The sequence below is a fragment of the Erythrolamprus reginae genome, chromosome 1 (genome assembly GCF_031021105.1).
Source record: "Erythrolamprus reginae isolate rEryReg1 chromosome 1, rEryReg1.hap1, whole genome shotgun sequence".
NCBI classification, from domain to species: Eukaryota; Metazoa; Chordata; class Lepidosauria; order Squamata; family Dipsadidae; genus Erythrolamprus; species Erythrolamprus reginae.
The window spans coordinates 426,408,180-426,425,744 of record NC_091950.1 but is presented as its reverse complement, the minus strand read 5'-3'; the positions used below and the strand labels follow the sequence as shown (position 1 = coordinate 426,425,744).

The 17,565-nt window shown below is 61.6% G+C and overlaps 1 protein-coding gene across 1 annotated transcript in view; it reads right to left on the bottom strand.

Annotated features, from left to right (window-relative positions):
- Nucleotides 1-15,612, bottom strand: part of MYO1C (myosin IC) — a 38,303-nt gene extending 22,691 nt beyond the window's left edge. Inside the window, 14 exon segments of the mRNA XM_070735546.1 lie at nucleotides 509-619; nucleotides 722-730; nucleotides 774-845; nucleotides 1,164-1,243; nucleotides 1,246-1,276; nucleotides 1,370-1,468; nucleotides 1,712-1,783; nucleotides 1,785-1,828; nucleotides 1,831-1,892; nucleotides 2,114-2,199; nucleotides 2,529-2,727; nucleotides 3,099-3,214; nucleotides 3,976-4,128; nucleotides 15,503-15,612. Of these exon segments, the coding sequence (XP_070591647.1) occupies nucleotides 509-619; nucleotides 722-730; nucleotides 774-845; nucleotides 1,164-1,243; nucleotides 1,246-1,276; nucleotides 1,370-1,468; nucleotides 1,712-1,783; nucleotides 1,785-1,828; nucleotides 1,831-1,892; nucleotides 2,114-2,199; nucleotides 2,529-2,727; nucleotides 3,099-3,214; nucleotides 3,976-4,101 (1,107 nt within the window). The 5' untranslated portion in view covers nucleotides 4,102-4,128; nucleotides 15,503-15,612.
- Nucleotides 15,613-17,565: the final 1,953 nt, after the last annotated feature.

Genomic DNA, 17,565 nt, shown 5'->3' with positions numbered 1-17,565 from the left:
CCAGCAGGGGTGGGAGTGGTGCGAATCCCTGGGGGCAGTTCATCCCAAAGGGCTGGGGCCGCCACAAAGAAGGCCCTTCCCCTAGGCCCTGCCAGGCGACATTGCTTGGCTGACGGGCCCTGGAGAAGGCCGGACTCTGTGGGACCTGGCCGGCCGCTGGGGTATGCTGAGGCAGGAGGCGGTTCCAGGGGTCGTCTGGTCCTGGTTGGGCTTTATAGGTAACAACCAACACTTTAAATTGCGTTTGGAAACCAGCTGGGAGTGTCGATGAGACACGGGCGCACCTGGGAAGGCCCCACGGCGGCTGGCGTGGCTGTGTTTCGGAGCAGCTGCAGCCTCCGAACGGGAGGTCTTCCGGTTTCCTGCCCGGAAGGTTTGGCTACTCCACCCGGGGATATTAAAGCACAACCACCGTTTCACACCTCCTCTCCGAGTTCGGGAGCCAGGACAGGTGAACCCCACGAGAAGAGGCTGCCGGCGCTGCGTGGCCCAACGAAGGCCGACTCACTTGTAAGCCCAAGGACTTGTTAATCTTGCCCACCAGCCAGGAGAAGGTGCGGCCGTAGACGGCTTTGGCCAGAGCGTCGCGCGCATAGGAGGCCTGTTCCAGGCTGAGAGGCTGACCAGCTGCAGGGGAGGAGAGAGGCCACCGTCTCCCACTGGACTTTGGCTGCGAGGCCCAAGGGACCCACGCACGGGACCCACGGACGGCCGCCCCCACCCCCGCCATCTCCTCCACCCCATCCGTGTGCCAGTGGCCCCTCCTCCCTCACCTGCTCCCCCTTTGCAATGATCTTCTTGTGGGTCAGGGCTTCCTGCAGCACGGGGGTCTCCAGGCCCAGGAGCTTCAAACCGAGGAAAAGAGAGAACGGGTGAAAACTCCGGCCCCCCTCCCCCTTGCCCGTGTGGGAGGGCTGGGGTTTGGGCAGAGAAGGTCAGTCGGGAGCAAGGAGGGGGGCCGCTGTGGCCGGGGAGGCCTCGATGCCCCTCGGCCAGCCGGCACCTCTGCAGCGGGTGGGCAAGGGGAAGGAGCGCAGGCCACCTGCTCTGGCCTCCTCAGCTGGACCGGCCCCAGGGAGGATTTCTGGGGGGTTTCAGAGCAGTTCACTCCCCACGTGTCAGGGGTCAAACAGGGGGTCGGAATAGGAGGTTCCGTCACTCACCCTGGCCAAGTATTTGATCTGGTTTTCCGTGGCCACTCGCGCACTGCCCTGCTCGTCGGTGGTAAACTGCACATTCCCAGGTGCAACACGCTTGCAATGATGCTCAGCAGATCCTGGGAGGGGGAGGGCAGTGAGCGCAGCCCTGTGGCCGGGGGTGGGAGTAGTCCCTCCAAGGAAAGGGAGGGGGGCAGGGCCGGGCCTCTCACCTCGACCTCACTGTCGCTGAAGTTGGTGACGGACAGGGCCCTGCGCACCGCCTTCCAGTCGCTTCTGTCGTTGATGGAGGCGACCTTGGCGCACTGGCCCTGCGTGCAGAGGGGGCGGGAGGGGGCTCCTGAAGCGCAGAGTCCTGCTCCCCCCCCCATTTACGCGGCATCCCTCTCCCCCCCCCGACACACGGGTGGCCGCAGGTCGGACAAGCAAGGCGAGACCAGGAAACGCCACGCTACGTTCCTTCCCACGGGATCCTCCGCCAGTGGCCTGAGGCAATTTAGGGGGCAGCAGCCCTGCAAGGGAGGCAGGGCCTCACTGCCAGCCACTCCCTTTACCTTCACCAGGAATTGGTACTGGTGGGGGCTCTTCTCCAGCCCCAGCCTCCGCAGCAGGTCTTCCTCCCCCCCCCTCCAACAGCTGGTAGAAGATGTGGAAGTTTCTCTCGCCGTGCTCTGGTGCACCACCCGCGACTTCTCCAAGAGGTAGTTCAGGATGTGGGCCCCCAATGGGGGCCCCCTGGCAATCCAAGGGGGGGGCGTGGGTGCTGCTGCCAGCGGGAAGCCCCAGGGAGGGGGCGGCAGGGCTCCCCCAGGCAGCCAAATCGGCGGCAGCAGCAGGAGGGGGGGAGCCCGTCAGGGGGGGGACCGGAGTCGGTGGGCATATCCCCCCCCTGCAACGAAAGCTGGGTTTCCCCTCCCCCCTTCCTGGCTGGCAGCCCAGCACCCCCCTCCGCTGGCGCACCTTGTAATCAAAACTGGACGTCCATGTATTTCCCAAAGCGGCTGGAGTTGTCGTTCCTCAGGGTCTTGGCGTTCCCGAAAGCCTGGCCCCAGCAGAAGAACCCAGATGGAGATCCTGCAGCCCCCCCCCCCCAAAGAGCCAGGCCCCCCTCCCAGCCAGGAGCCCCCGCACTGCATGCTGCCTGACTCCCTGGAGGAAGCGGGGGGCAGAGCCATTAGCCGTACTGGAGCCCCCCCAGCCCCAAAGCCAGGAGCAGAAGGGCCACGCCCCCCCCACGCTTTCCGGAGGAGGTCCCCCCTCCGGGCAAGGAAGCCCCCGCCCTGCGTGTGCCTCTGAGGCTGCCAGGATACAGGCTGGCCACGACCCCCCCCCGGGACCCCCATTCCTCGGTGAGGGGGCTGCGAGGGGTACCTCAAGGATCGGGTTGGACTGCAGCAGTCGGTCCTTCACCGTCTCCACCTGCTCACTGGCAGGGCAGGTGACCGCGTAGTATTGCAGGATCTTCTTGGTGGCCTCCGTCTTGCCCGCCCCACTTTCCCCCGAGATGAGGATACACTGGTCCTTCCTCTCCGTCCGCAGTGACCGGTAGGCATTGTCCGCGATGGCGTAGCTGGGGAGGCGGGAGGGAAAGCGGCTGCCGGCTCTGCTCCCACTGCCCCCCACCCAGTGGCACAGAGGCTCCGGCTACTCCCTCGAATGCCACCCCCCGCCCCATGGACTGAGCCAAAGCACCAGCAGGTCTCTCCTGCCACAGAAGGCCAGCGGAGTGGGTGGGGGGCAGGAGAGTGGGGCTCCCACCAGGCCCAGCTGGGTCAATGCTGGAGCAGTCGAAAGGAGAGCCCTGCTGGGACCTACCTCCCCCCCCCACGTTCCCCCCGCCTGCCCTCCCTCCCGCGTGGGGGACCTTCTCCCCGCTACTCCTGCTGAGCTGCTGGGCCGAGGGGTGCAGCCGAGGGGGAAGGGGGGGCACGAGGTACCCACAGGTGAGGGGAGACTTCGTAGAAGCTGACACCACGGTAGCGGTTCATGTGCTGCTTAGTATAGATCTCCAGCTCCTTGTAGGGGTTCACCGAGACCAGAACCGAGCCAATGTAGGTCTGGAGAGGAAGCCAGCGCACGGGGGGCATCAGGGAGGGGGCAGCGGGGTCCCTTTCAAGGAACAGCCCCCCAGTTTAGCCCAACAACCAAAATCCTGACTCCTTTCCTTAGGCAACCTGGGCGTCTTCCACTGTAATCCAGCCCCTGCAGCACACTGCCTCCACCAAAGTGACCCCCCCCAAGCACAGGAAGACCCCACCCCCGGGCCACTGACCCCCAGCACTCGTGAGCCTCGGCAGCCTCTGGGCCACCCAGAGGGGAATGGGCATCTCTTGCCTTGAGCCTCCAAGCGAGGAGACCAGCCGAGCCACTCAAGTTTCGATTCAGGGGCTGCCAAGGCGCCAGGAAGGCCCCCCCCGCCCGCTAGGCCAGGCAGGAGGAGATTAAAGTGGCCCAGTTGGCCTTCGGTCAAGCCCTACAGCAGAGGCCTCCACACGTGGCCACTTGAAGACGGGTGGACGTGGACTCCCAGAATTCTCCGGCCACCTCTGCTGCTCTGGGAGTCTAGGCCCCCCCGTCCGAAAGTGGCCACGTCTGGGGGGGCCCTGCCCCAAAGAGCCCTTCTCGGCTGCACTGGTGGTCCCAGGCCGGGCGTCTTGCTCCCCTGGGTGGTTTTGGTGCTTTAAAAGGTTTGTCGTGTTTTCAACTCCAGTTTCTGAACCACTGAGCTGCCCGGAGTGGTGGCGGGCCGAGCTGGACAGCTCTAGAACCGAAGGAGTGAAGCCACCACCGCAATTGGCCAGGTGGCCACGGCACTCACGTAGACGAGGTTCTCCTTGAATCGCCGGCGCAGGTTCTCAATGAAGGCCGCTTCGCTGGTGAAGTTCTCCAGCAGGACAAAGTCCTGGACCCCCACCCGGTCACGGGCCGTCAGGGCGCTCTCCATCTCCACCGCGCGGGGACCGTCACCTGCCTGCCGGGGGCACAGAGTGGCCCGGGTGGGACATGGGAACCCAGCCCAGCCCTCGGACGGACGGCTACCAGGCCCCCAAATGGGCCTGCCTCCCCCCCACCCCCCACAATCCGGGCCTCCCTCTCTCCCATCCCCCAACTTCTCCCTCCTGGTTCCCTGTAACTTATGCTTATGGTTATGACCTATAAAGCCCTTCATGGCATCGGACCGGAATACCTTCGGGACCGCCTTCTGCCGCACAAATCCCAGAGGCCGATTAGGTCCCACAGAGTCGGCCTTCTCCGGGTTCCGTCAACAAAACAATGTCGTTTGGCGGGACCCAGGGGAAGAGCCTTCTCTGTGGTGGCCCCAACCCTCTGGAATCAGCTCCTCCCGGAGATTAGGACTGCCCCCACCCTCCTCGCCTTCCACAAGAGTCTTAAGACTCACCTATATCGCCAGGCATGGGGAAATTGATTCCCCTCGGCCGTCCCGTTTTATGTATGGTCTGTTGAGTTGTGTGATTTTTTTTTTAATGAGGGTTTCTTAACATGTTCTGTTTTTTAATATTGGATTTGTAATCTGTACTGTTTGTTGGGAGCCGCTAAGAGTCGTCGGAGGAGGCGGCATACAAATCTAATAAATGAGTAACCTTCCCCTTGCGAAGTTTCCCAAAAGACGCCCTCCGCACATTCATGGGCCCCCGAGCGAAACTCAAAAGAAATATCACCCCCCCACACACACACATATATGTAGGTAGGCATAATATTAGGAGCCGAGGTGGCGCAGTGGGTGGAGTAAAGTAATGCAGGCCACTAAAGCTGACTGCTAGATCTGCAGGTCAGCGGTTCAAATCTCACCACCGGCTCCAGGTTGACTCAGCCTTCCATTCTTCCCAGGTGGGTCAAATGGGGGCCCAGATTGTGGGAGGGGGGCATTATATGCTGGCTCTGTTAAAAAGTACTGTTGCTAACATGTTATTAGCCACCATGAATCCAAAGAGAAGGGCGGCAGTAAAAAACTGGAATAAATAAACAAACATTACATCATACCTATGCCCCCCCTACTGTTTCTGAGCCCCCACCCCCCCAGGAGTGACAGAGTGGCAAAAAAGTAAAACAATCATTATTAAAATGTGGATAATTATTAAACCCTAAAATGACAGACAATATAAACAATATAGCAAGCCCATATTATTCACATGCGGGGATTAAAATGTGGTGTGTTCCTGGGGACCCCCCCAACCCCGCTGACACAGGGGGACTTCATGGGCCACGGAGGCACAGTGATTAGAATGCAGTACTATGGGGACCCCGATTGTGGGGGGCAAAAGAGGCTCGCTCCGTAAACGGAGGGCTGGGAGGCAGGCGAGGCGGCATATAGCGAAAGTCTAAGCGCTTTTGCTATTATTAACAGGGACGGAGCAACCCACCCACGGGGCGGTGGGGGTCCACGGGGGGGGGGGTGCCCGAGCAGAGAAGCCCTGCCAGCTGTCAGTCCCCGGTGGGTGGGTGGGAGCCCTCCCTACCCCAAGGGAATGGGGCCCATGCTCTCTCCTGGATGCTGGGGCAGGGAAGGCCAAGGTGGTACCCAGCCCCCCCTCCCATCCCTGTTGACCTTCCGTGTGAAATGGTGGGGGGGCCCACTTCGTTTCTTCAGAGGTAGAGGAGGGGTGAAGTGGGGGGCGGCGGGGGCGCGGAGCCTCAAAAGGAAGCTGCAGTGCGAGAGTGAGGTGTGTGTGTGTGTGTGTGTAAGGAACCAGGCCCCCACCTGCGCCCCCTCCCCAGAGAACCAGCACTAATCCCAAGGCAGGTGGAACAAGGCCCTAGACCTCATGGCAGGCCTAAGCGCACGGCCCCTCCTCCCGGCTGACCAGCTCTAACCCCCCCCCCCCCCGCAGCTCACCTCATGGTGGAGCAGGTGGTACCCAGCAGGGATGATAGACCGTTTCTGCTGGATCTGCGACCACAGGCCCCCCACATCCATGGCCCAGAGGGGGGGGAGAGAGAGAGGGAGAGAGAGAGACCGCCTGCCTCTCCCCTGTTCCAGCAGCAGTGGAGGCATCTCGGGAAAGCAGCCCTGCAGGGAGGGAGGGGGGAGGGGGGCAGCCTCCCCCTCCCCCCCTCCGCCTGGAGCATCACCTGCCCTCAGCCAAGGCCCCAGGAGCCGCTTCGGGGAAAGGAGACGCACCTGCGCTCCCCTCGGAGGCTTCCTCCCAGCCAGGTGTGCCAGGGCACCTTCTGCCCAGGTGGGGGGGGCCCTCACTGCCTCCTCCACCTCCCTCCCCAGCAAATTGGCAGGATCGGAACCACCTTCCTCAGTAAGGCCCAGCTCCCGATGGCCACCAAGGGAGGGGGGAGTCCCAAATGGGTTGCCCCCCCACCCAGGGAACACTTAGCCCCAGTGGCGCCTCCAGAAGGCAACAGGGCCAGCGGGGGGCTCTCTGGCCACCCCAGGGGACCCAGGGAGGGGGGCAGCCTGAAATGACAACCAGGAGCCCCGCTCTCCCAAAGGGGCCCCAGAGCAGAGGGGCCGCCCAGCACCCCCCAAGAGGGCGACTCCTGGGCAGTGGGGCCTTATGGAGGAGGAAGACCAGGCCCCAAGGGGCTGCTGCAGGTGGAACCCCCCCAACCCAAAGGAGGGACGGGGGAAGCAACCAGGAGTGTTGGACAGGGGGGGTCAACTCCAAAACCAGTGAGAGAAACCAAGAGGACCGCAGCCACCTTCGGGGGGGGGGGCAGAGCGCTGCCAAGCCATTCACCGGCTGACCCCAAGGTGGGTAGCACAGGGTCACACACACACACACACACACACACACGGACAAAAAGAAAATGGCCTCTGCCGACCTCCAGGTCGGGACACACTGTCCTCACTGGGGGGCAATGCCGGGAGTCCTGCCTTGGGAGACGGTGGAAGGGATGTGCCGGTGCCTGGGGGCTGTTGGGGCCTGGATGGGTGTCAACAGGCTCAAACTCAACCCAGACAAGACGGAGTGGCTGTGGGTTTTGCCTCCCAAGGACAGTTCCATCTCTCCGTCCATCACCCTGGGGGGAGAATCATTGACCCCCTCAGAGAGGGTCCGCAACTTGGGCGTCCTCCTCAATCCACAGCTCACATTAGAGAAACACATTTCAGCTGTGGCGAGGGGGGCGTTTGCCCAGGTTCGCCTGGTGCACCAGTTGCGGCCCTATCTGGACCGGGACTCACTGCTCACAGTCACTCATGCCCTCATCACCTCGAGGTTCAACTACTGTAATGCTCTCTACATGGGGCTACCTTTGAAAAGTGTTCGGAAACTTCAGATCATGCAGAATGCAGCTGCGAGAGCAATCATGGGCTTTCCCAAATATGCCCATGTCACACCAACACTCCGCAGTCTGCATTGGTTGCCGATCAGTTTCCGGTCACAATTCAAAGTGTTGGTTATGACCTATAAAGCCCTTCATGGCATCGGACCAGAATATCTCTGAGACCGCCTTCTGCCGCACAAATCCCAGCGACCAGTTAGGTCCCACAGAGTTGGCCTTCTCCGGGTCCCGACAATGAAACATTGTCATCTGGCAGGATCCAGGGGAAGAGCCTTCTCTGTGGCGGCCCCGACCCACTGGAACCAGCCCCCTCCGGAGATTAGGATTGCCCCCACCCTCCTTGTCTTTCGTAAACTCCTTAAAACCCACCTCTGTCATTAGGCATGGGGGAATTGAGACATGTCCCCCAGGCCTATATAATTTATGTATGGTATGTTTGTGTGTATGTCTTGTTTTTAAATAAGGGTTTTTTAGATATTTTTAAATATTAGATTTGTTTTTGTACATTGCTTTTTATTATTGCTGTGAGCCACCCCGAGTCTACGGAGAGGGGAGGCATACAAATCTAATAAATAATAATAATAATAATAATAATAATAATAATAATAATAATAACAACAACCACCGCACAGGAGAAGGCCCTGCCAGGCAAAAACGGTCCCCTCGAGGCTGGTCAGGTGGAACAAATACAGTTCTAAAGGGAAACCGAGGAAGGCAGTTTGGGTCCAGGCTGAGGAGGGGGCAGCCAGAGGGGGCAGCCGGTCTGGCCTGGGGGTCGGGGAGCGGACCAGAGAGCAGCAGGGCCACCAGTCGGGGAGGGGGAAACCTCTGGCCACCAGGGGGTGGCCGAACTCTGCCGGCCGTGGAGTTGGATGACTGGGATCCGTGTCTCCACCCGTTGGGTTTTAATCGTGCTGCAGATGGGCAGGCGCAGAAATTATTTCAATAAATAAATAAAATTGGGGGGGGGGAGAGGATCCAGTCCGATGCCAGTGACCCCTCAGAGGAGGAAGAGCCTGCCTGAAACTATGGGGGGAGCTCCCCGCGTCCCTTGAATCCCTCCCCGAGCTGGGCAGGGCTGGGCTGGATGACCTCCGGAGTCCCGCTCACCCAGGCAGCTCCCTAGCCACCATCTCCAGCCATGACATCCGTGGCACGCCAGATGTGGCACACGGCCGGCCTAGCTAGAGCCGCCTGCTCCTCCTCCTCCTCCCCCCGTTCCTGGCCGGTCAAGACTTTCCTTTTAAGGAGAAAAAATGCCTTTGTGAGAAAGGACTCTGCCTGGCTGCAGCCCTTCCCCATGGAAGCCGCCCTCCAGCGACCCCCCCCCCACACCTCTGGGGAGAAGCAGCAGCAGCCGCCCACAGGGCAGGGTTCCAGTCCCCAGGATCTGCAAGAGAAAGAGGCCACGGGGGGGGGGGGGGGGGGGGCTGCGGTCAGGGGCCTACCAGGCAGAGCTGTTGGGAGGAGCTTTCTCTGAGCGCCCCCCCCCCCCCCGGCAGCCTCCATTCCTTTCCCGGGAGGGGCACCAGAAGTCCCCCCCCCCAGAGGCTCTGACCGGCACTTTCCACCCAGCGGAGGAAGCAGGATTTCCTCCCCCAGCACAGAGTCCCAGGGAGGGGGCCAACAAGAGGAGAGGCCATGTACAAGGGCAGGTCAGCCCAGGGCGGCAGGAGGCTCCTCAAGGGGGGGGGCAGGAACAGAGCAGACCCTGCCTGGGTCTTTCCCCCCCAGAAGAAGCAGCCCAGGGCTTGTCCAGCAGCTGGCCAGGAGGGGGGCAGCCCAGGCGGGAGACCCACCAGCTTTCACCCAGGCGGGAGGGAGGAGGGGAGTCTCTAGAGTCCTCAAAGCCCCCAGCAAGCAGCCCCCCCTCAAAAGCTGCCCCCTTGCCCTTGTGGGGACTGGCCATCCGCCACGGCCCCCCAGGCCTCCTTTGCTCAGCACCAGCAGGAGAAAAAAGGTGCCCCCACCCAAGCAAACACACCAAATCTCCAGAGTGGAGAAGCCCAGGCTCCCCCCTACACACACACACACACACACACACACACACACTGCCCTGCCGAAAGACGCCCCAGGCAAAAGACAGCAGGTGACAGAGACTGGCGGGGGGGGGGGTGCACCCTTGTGGCAGCGACAGGGGAAGCCCAGGTGCACCGGAGGGGTGGGCTGTGGTTTCCCCAGGGGACCCTGGTCCACCTCCCCAGTTCAGATCTGGGATTCCCTCAGGGGCTCCCCCCCCCCCACTGAGGTTGCTCAGGGCCTGCAGGGGGGCCATCCTTTACACACACCCCAGGAATTCAGAGGGGCAAGTAGCAGGGCTTCCCAGCAGGGTGGGTGTGAATTCAATCACACTTTTTAAAGAGCAACCGGTCATCTCCACCCCAGAGCGGCTCCACTGACCTGCTGTTGACTCGCCCACAGCCCAATGCTGAATAAACGACATTATCTAAATTATCTTAAATACAAAACTATCTTTAGATAGATTTTTACTCCAAAAGGATTTTATTAAAATAAATTTGATAACAATTTTAAAAATCTGATTCAAATTAAAGAAAACCATGCCCAATGCGGCCCGAAGCCCATAACTTCAGCCTGGTGATGGTGAATGTGATTTCACCAAAACGTCACAAAGACACTCAAAATATTACAGGGGGAAAAAACCCGAACTCACAACAATCTTATCCACACCGGTCCAGAGGGAGCAGAACTTGGCAAGGGGGCAGCGGGCTTTGCTGCACGAGGGGAGATCCCAGGAGGTCTGGAGGGGGGGGGGGGAGGCCCTCTTGGAAAGTGAGGTGAGCGGGGTGGGTGGGGTGAGTCAGGTTGTGGGTCTGGGACCAAGCTGGGAGCCCTGATGGAGTCCACTGCAACCTGTCCATTACATGAGCCTCTGCCACTTGCGCCGTTGTCTGTTTCTAAAACTTTATGGGAACACCTTGCCCCCCCCCATGCGCCCCCCCGTCCTGCCTGTCTGGCTGGAGACCTGGCTCTGCTGCTTGCCGGTGGGGGGGGGGTTGCAATTGTTATTATTTTATACCCCCCCCCACGGTTTTATTTTTATCTTGTAAGCCCTCCAGTCTCTCACAGAGAGATGGGAAATCAGATTAAATCTAAAATAATCTAAAATCATAAAAGTGAAAAAATAAATAAAAAATAAAATGATGAAATGAAATGTAATAAAAGATAAAATCATAAAATACAAAATATAAAGTAAAATCAATGGGCCCATCCCCCTTTCCTTTCCCAGGGAGTGATGCTGGGGGGGGATCTGCCCCCCTCACACCCAGGGGATCCCGCCACAGAAGAGGAATCCCCCTCTTAGGGGGATCCAGGGCTTTGGGGGAGCTGCTGCAGGCGACCCCCCCTCAATGGCTTGGAAGAGGATCCAGAAATCCTGTGACTGACCACCTTTGCAGGAGACACGGAATGGCAAAGTCCTTAGAAAGAATTGTCCAGTGGCCTCTCGGGACAACCACGGCCTGGAGGAAGGGAAATCTCCCCAGATAACCAGGAAGAGCTGGGACAACGGATCAAATCCAGCAAGACGCATTTCCGCTGGGGGCCAATGCAAACAAAGACTTGTGTTTCCATAGGAAAAACCAAAAAAAGGAGCATAGAGGGCCTAAGGGGTGGGGGGGGAGTGGGGGTCAAGTGCAGTGGTCCTGATTGTCTCGATGGGTCACAAATTGAACGTGAGCACGATTCCAGACCGGGGAAACCTCTGGGCAACAGGCTGGGAAGAGGCTCCGAGTGTGTAGAAGGCAGGACAGACGGAAGTGTCCCAGGGAAAGGTCCTGGTGGGGGGGAGGGGCTGGGCCTCTCTGAAGGAACGGCCATAACAGGAGGGGTCAGGATTTCTCCAGGGAGCAGGACAAGGAGTATTTCTGGCCTCCAGCCGGGCCCAAACGGAGCAAGGAAGCAGCTTCTGCTTGGAGAATACGAAAGGTCTCAGCTCTTGAAAGAGAGGCGGGAGGCTGCCCCAGACGCCCCCCCCCCACTGCACCAGGCTCTCTTCCGGCTTAGGTCCCCCCCCCGTTGCAGTCACCCAGGGGACCGAGGGGACCTCGTGTGCGGCCAGAGTCAGGCCAATCCGAGAGCGCAAATTCCACCTCCGTAAGACGCACAAGTACACAGGCCGGAGGAATATCCAGAATATCTCTGACCAGAGGCTGGCCAATTGCTTGCCCCCCCCCAGGGAATATTCCCGGTCTGGAAGGCCTCCACGCAGCCCCCCCCCAGGACGGCCAGCACTGCCACCTTCCTTTACGGTTCCTGCCAGCCGAGCCCTCTTCACCAACTGCAGGCGGTCCTCGATTTAAGGCAGTTTGGTTTAATGAGAAACAAAAGGCACAACAGCCCCAGAGCAGACAATCCCTTGCGACCCATCCTTGAAGCGGTCACCCATCCTCCCGCAGGCATGCCCCCCCCCCCCGATTCGGACGCTCTGCAATGGCCTCTGCAGCGGTGGCAGAGCCTGACTTGCACCACACTCACACTCTGCTCACACTCAACCTCCGCACTGCCCGGTGGCCAGAGTTCCCCCTCCAACTGCAGTCGTAAGTTGAGGACCGGAAGGGAAGATGACCCGCCCACCCGCAGGGGCTCCCGGAATATACAAGAGCCGGGCAGGGCGACCGTGAAAACGCCCAGGCCGCAGCCCTCCTCTTCCGACCGCTCCCCTTCATCCACCGTCCCTGGTTCCTCCCAACCCCCTGGGCCCCCTAAGGCTGGTCAGGCAGAGGCCCCTGGGGATGCCGCCCCCTTCCCCCCCTCTTCCCAATGGGGAGCAGCGAAGAGGGGCAGGGGAGGCCACGTCCTCCCACCTGCCTGCCATCCCTCCAATCCCTCTGACAGCCACAGGCCCAGCCCCCCCCCCCCCGAGGACCCCACAAACACAGGCGGTGCAACGGAAAGGGGCCCTTGTCATCCAGGACTGCAAGGCAGCTGCCCAAATTGGGGGGGGAGGGGTGGCAATAACAACAACAAGAATAATAATTTAGTAGATTTGTATGCCGCCCCTCTCCGAAAACCTGGGGCGGCTCACAGCAATCATAAACCATGTACAAATCCAATGTTTAAAACACAATTTAAAAACCCTTATAATAAAATAATCACACAACCCAATCAAACCATACAAAAACCAAGTAGTTAGGGGAGGTGTCAATTTCCCCATGCCTGGCGGCACACGTGAGTTTCAACAACTTAGGAAAGGCAAGGAGGGTGGGGGCAGTCCTGATCTCCGGGGGAAGTTGGTTCCAGAGGGCCGGGGTCGCCACAAAGAAGGCTCTTCCCCTGGGCCCCGCCAGACGACATTGCTTAGTCAACAGGATCCAGAGAAGACCCACTCTGTGGGACTTAATCGGCCTCTGGGATTCGTGTGGCAGAAGATGATGGGGCAATGGGGGGCATTACTGGGAGCGGAGAGCAGCCCTCCCTCTGGGCTCTGCCCCACTTGGACCCCACTCGGAGTTCATGTCCAGCCCAGGCAAACCGGGGCAGGCGGGACGGAGGCTCTGGGAAGCTGAAGGACCTGGCTGAGTTCCAAGGTGAACTAGAGGAAGGAGTCCGAGGGCAGACTAGATGGGCCACGGGGTCTTCCTCTTCCACGTTCCCATGGGTTTCGCTCAGGAAGGGGGGCTGGAGGCCTCAGGCGGGAGGGGAAGCGGAGGGGCAACACCAGAGGGCAGCGGCTGCAGCGGGAAGGGGGAAGGAGCTCCTGGCTGTGTGCAGGGGGACCCACCCTCTGATGGGCAGGGAGGCTCCACTTTGGGGAGAGGGGTCAGATGCCCTCAGCTCAGGCCTGGGGGATGCGGGGACGCCTCTGTGGGCTCTGACTTGGGGGGCCGGGCTGGGCAGCTACGGGGACTAATTCCGGCCCCTGCAGAGCTTCCTGATGGCAGTCCGTTTCTGAGCCACTGCTGCCCCCTGCTGCCGGAACACTTCAGAGGCCGAACAGACTGGATGCCCCACCCCCCACCGCCCTGTCACTCATCATGGCCCCGCCCACGGCATGTATCGCCAGTCTGGAGGGTTTGCCAACCCATCACCTGCCCTGCCCACAAACATGACTCACCCGCCTGTGTGGAAGGGGCCACGGGGAACGGAGGAGGACAACGGGGATGGGGGGCTCAAGTTTCCGCCTCCCCCCAGCTAGACCCACAACTTGCCAAACGCCCCACCGGACCCTTGTGGACCCCCCCCACACACAGAGAGACACAGAGCCGTGGGGTGGGCGAGAAAGCAGCTGCCGGGCGCCTGGCTAAGCAAAACCTTCTTGCTGCCAGAGGAGCCAATCCCGCCAGCCAAGCCCCTGGAACGCATGGAATGCAGCCGCCTCGGCCCCCCTCCCTCCCCCCTCCCTGCTGGGGAGGGGAGGCCGGAGTGCCAGCTGACAGGGATCCCACTGGGGAGCCAGGCGGGGAGGGGCAGAGACCCTCACAAGCCTCCTTTGGGCACACAACCCTCCCACCCACCCAGGAAGGGGCCAGCGCTGGGCATCCAGTCTGGCTCCCTGCCAGGTTGAGCCAGAGTAGGTGGGGGGGGACACCTGGAAGACCAGCAGGGAACGGGGGGGGGGAAGCCATGGGTGACCTGCCCTCCCACTTGGAGGCTGCCATTACTAAACTCGGAGGGTCCCAGGTGTGGGGCATCCCACCGGAATGAGCCCACCCCCACCCCCCAATCGGCAGGCCTGGTTCATCTCTCCTGCCCCACCCGGATCAAATTCCAGGCAAAGTCCACGGTGGGGGGCGCAGACTTTCGCTCATCCGTCCAAGGTTTCATCACCTCCCCCCCATCGCCCCACCCTGGAGGGCCAGGAGCCCCACCAGAGCCGCCACTGGCCCTTCCAGGCACAGACCCCCAGGCATGGCGGCTGAATCCAAGGCAGGAGACAAGACTGCTCCAACGGGGCCCCCGACACCCCCTTCCCTCCACCGGAACTACTCAGCGGGGGCTCAGAAGAGACTCAGCACTTGCAAGTAAAAAGCCAGCGATCATCCCCCCCCCCCCCCCCCGCGCGGACCCTGGGATGGGAGGCCACCAAGGAGCCCCAGGCGTTTGGGCTGGTCTGGGAAGCTTTGTGACAAAAGCTCCTTTGCATTGCTGGCCAATAGGGGCAGAAGGGCATGGGGTGGCCTGAATCTTTCTTACCAGAGGTTCAAAAAATGCCCCCCCCCGCAGCTGATGAAGCTCAACCCCCCCCCCCCCAGTGGTCGGGCAGGTGCTACCGCCAGCCTCGTAGTCTCAGAGGCCCGCCTGCGCCCCCCCCCCCCCGAAGAGTTCGGCCGGGGTCACCCAAGGAGTCTGCGCGGACTTCCTGGTGGGACCGCAGTGGCCGGCCAAGGGGAGCCCCGACGGCGCTTCCTCCGCGGAGGCCCCCTCGCTTCTCCCGAGACCCTCGAGCCCACCGGCCGCTTTGCCCTCGTGTCCTGGGGTGGCTGGCGGGCCGCGGGAGAGGGACCGCCGGGGAAGACGAGCCCGGCTCCGGCCCAGGCGGCCCCCCGAGCGGCAGAACGGCCGCATCCCCCAGCGGGGCAGCTCATCGCCAAGCGGCCGCGCCCAAATGCCCCCCCCCGCGCTGCCTGGGCCAGAAAGGGCTCGGAATGGGCGCCCCCGGGCCCCTTCAGGCAGGCGGGGCGAGAGAGGCCGCCGCCGCCGCCGCCGCCGCCGCCGCCTTGCCTGGCCCAGGACAGCCAGGGAGCGGCCCCTGAGGGCGCGCTCTCCCGGAGGACCCCGAGGGCTGCCCGCCGTCGCCAGCGCCTCTTCCGCTCTCGGCTGGGCGCGCCCCCGTCCCCACCCTCGGGCTCAGAGAGCGGCGGCCTCGCGGGAGGAGCAGCCCCGTCGGGAGCGGGCGAGGGAGGGAGGGCGGGAGGGGCGGCGGCCGGACTCCTCCCGCCACTCCCTGGCCAGGGGCGACCTCTTCGGACGTCGCGGGAAGGCCGCGGGGGCTTCCGCTGGCCGGGCGGTCGGAGGGCGACGTCGCGGCAAGCGGCCGGTCCGGGCGGGTCGGCGGCGGCGGCTGCACGTGGAGGGGCGGGGCTGCCGCTCTGCCCCGGGACGGCGCTTCTCCCGTCGGCGCGGCCTACCTGCTCCGGGAGGCGAGAGGCGCGAGGTCCAGCTGCTGCTCCCGCCCTCCTGGCTCTCGCCCGCCGCAGCGCTCGCGCTCTCTGGCCGGCAGTGGCGCCCGGCGGGGGGCGCGAGGGGAGGAGGCGGGGAGCAGGGGGGAGGGGGCGGGGCGCAGGGCCCCTCCCAGGCGGGCGGAGCGCGCAGGCGCGGGCGCGGCGCCTGGGCTCCTCCCGCTGCAGGGCGAGGGCCGAGCCGGGGTCCCCGGGGGAAGTTGGAGGGGCGCCGCGTGTGTCGGCTGGGGGAGCGCTTGCCCTTCTCCCGGAGCGTTCGGCTTCTGTCGCGCCTGCTTGCCTCGTGGGCCGGGGCGCCTGGCAGGGGAGGCGGGGAGGCGGGGGCTGCGGGCGAAGAGAAGGGCGGCTTCCCGGCTCCGTGCACCCCGCCCGCTCGCCCCCCACGCGCCCGTCCCCGTCGCCCTGCAGCTGCCGGAGGGGCTCTCCGCTTCCCAGCACGGCGCCCACCGGGGCTTTCTGTTGGCGAGGCCGCTCTGGGCCGTAAGAGGCCCGGGACGGTTTCCCGGAGGTCCCGCGCTCCTTGGCGGCTCTCCTCCGGTGCGCAAGGCCAACTTCCCCCGGGGACTGCGGGGGTCCCTGCTGCCGTTCCCCGCTGGAGCCGCAGTCTGTTGCCCCGCGCAGGGGCCGCTTCTGCCGGCCAGCCAAGCAAGGGGGAGAGCAGGCAGGGCCGAGTCCTCAGGAGCCCTCGGGTGATGACTTCGCTTATTTCATTAAATTAAATTTATTTGAAGAGTGCTCGGAAACTTCAGATGGTGCAGAATGCGGCCGCGAGAGCTGGGGGGGGGGGGGCTTCCCAGATTCGCCCCCATCTGTCCATCACTCTGCGGCCTGCACTGGCTCCCGGTCAGTTTCCCCTCAGAATCCAAAGTGTTGGTCATAAGAACATAAGAAGAGCCCTGCTGAATCAGGCCAAAGCCCATCGAGTCCAGCGGTCTGTGTCACACAGTGGCCCACCAATTGTCCATGGGGATCTTGAGCAGAAAGAGAAGGCAAAACCCTCCCTTTTCCTGGACCCCCAACAAGTGGTACTCGAGGATGTCCTGCCTGCCTCAACCAACATAGAGGCGGCACTTGGACATCCCTTTCAATAACCATCTATATGCTTGGCATCCATGAATCTGTCTAATCCTGCCTTGAAGCTATCAAGGCTGACAGCTGTCACAACCTCATATGGAAGTGAATTCCATAAACCAACAAACCTCTGGGTGAAGAAATATTTCCCTTGATTTGTCCTCACTTTCTTACCTATGAGCTTTAGGGAGGGGCCCCTTGTCCTAGTATTGTGACAGAGAAAATAATTTTTCTCTATCCACCTTTTATACCCTTTGATCAAGTCACCTCTTAAACGCCATCTTGCAAGGCTGAGGAGACCAAGGCATTGTAACCTGGTTTCCTAAGGGAGGGGCTCAATTTCACTGATCATTCTTGTTGCCCCTTTTTTGCACCTTTCCCAGTTCCATTCTATCCTCTTTGAGGTGCGGTGTCCAGAACTGCACACAGGACTCCAAGGGTGGTCTCACCATCGATTTGTACAGAGGCAACACAACGCTTGCGGACCTATTTTCCATTCCCTTCCTAATCAGGACAAGCATGGAATTTGCTTTTTTTACTGCTGCTGCGCACTGGGTTGACCTCTTCATTGAGCTGTCCACCAAAACCCCAAGATCCCTTTCTTGGGTTGTCTTGGAAAGTTTTGTCCCCATCAGTTGGTATATGACCTATAAAGCCCTACATGGCATCGGACCAGACTATCTCGGGAACCGTCTTCTGCTGCACAAATCCCAGTGACCAATTAGGTCCCACAGAGTTGCTCTTCTCTAGGTCCCATCAACTAAACAATGTTGGTTGGCAGGCCCCAGGGGAAGAGCCTTCTCTGCGGTGGCCCTGGCCCTCTGGAATCAATTCCCCCCAGAGATTAGAACCACCGCCCACCCTCCTTGCCTTTCATAGGGTTCTCCAGACTTATTGTCTTGGGGGACATTAACCTACTGTCGCTCAATGAAACCTCTGGT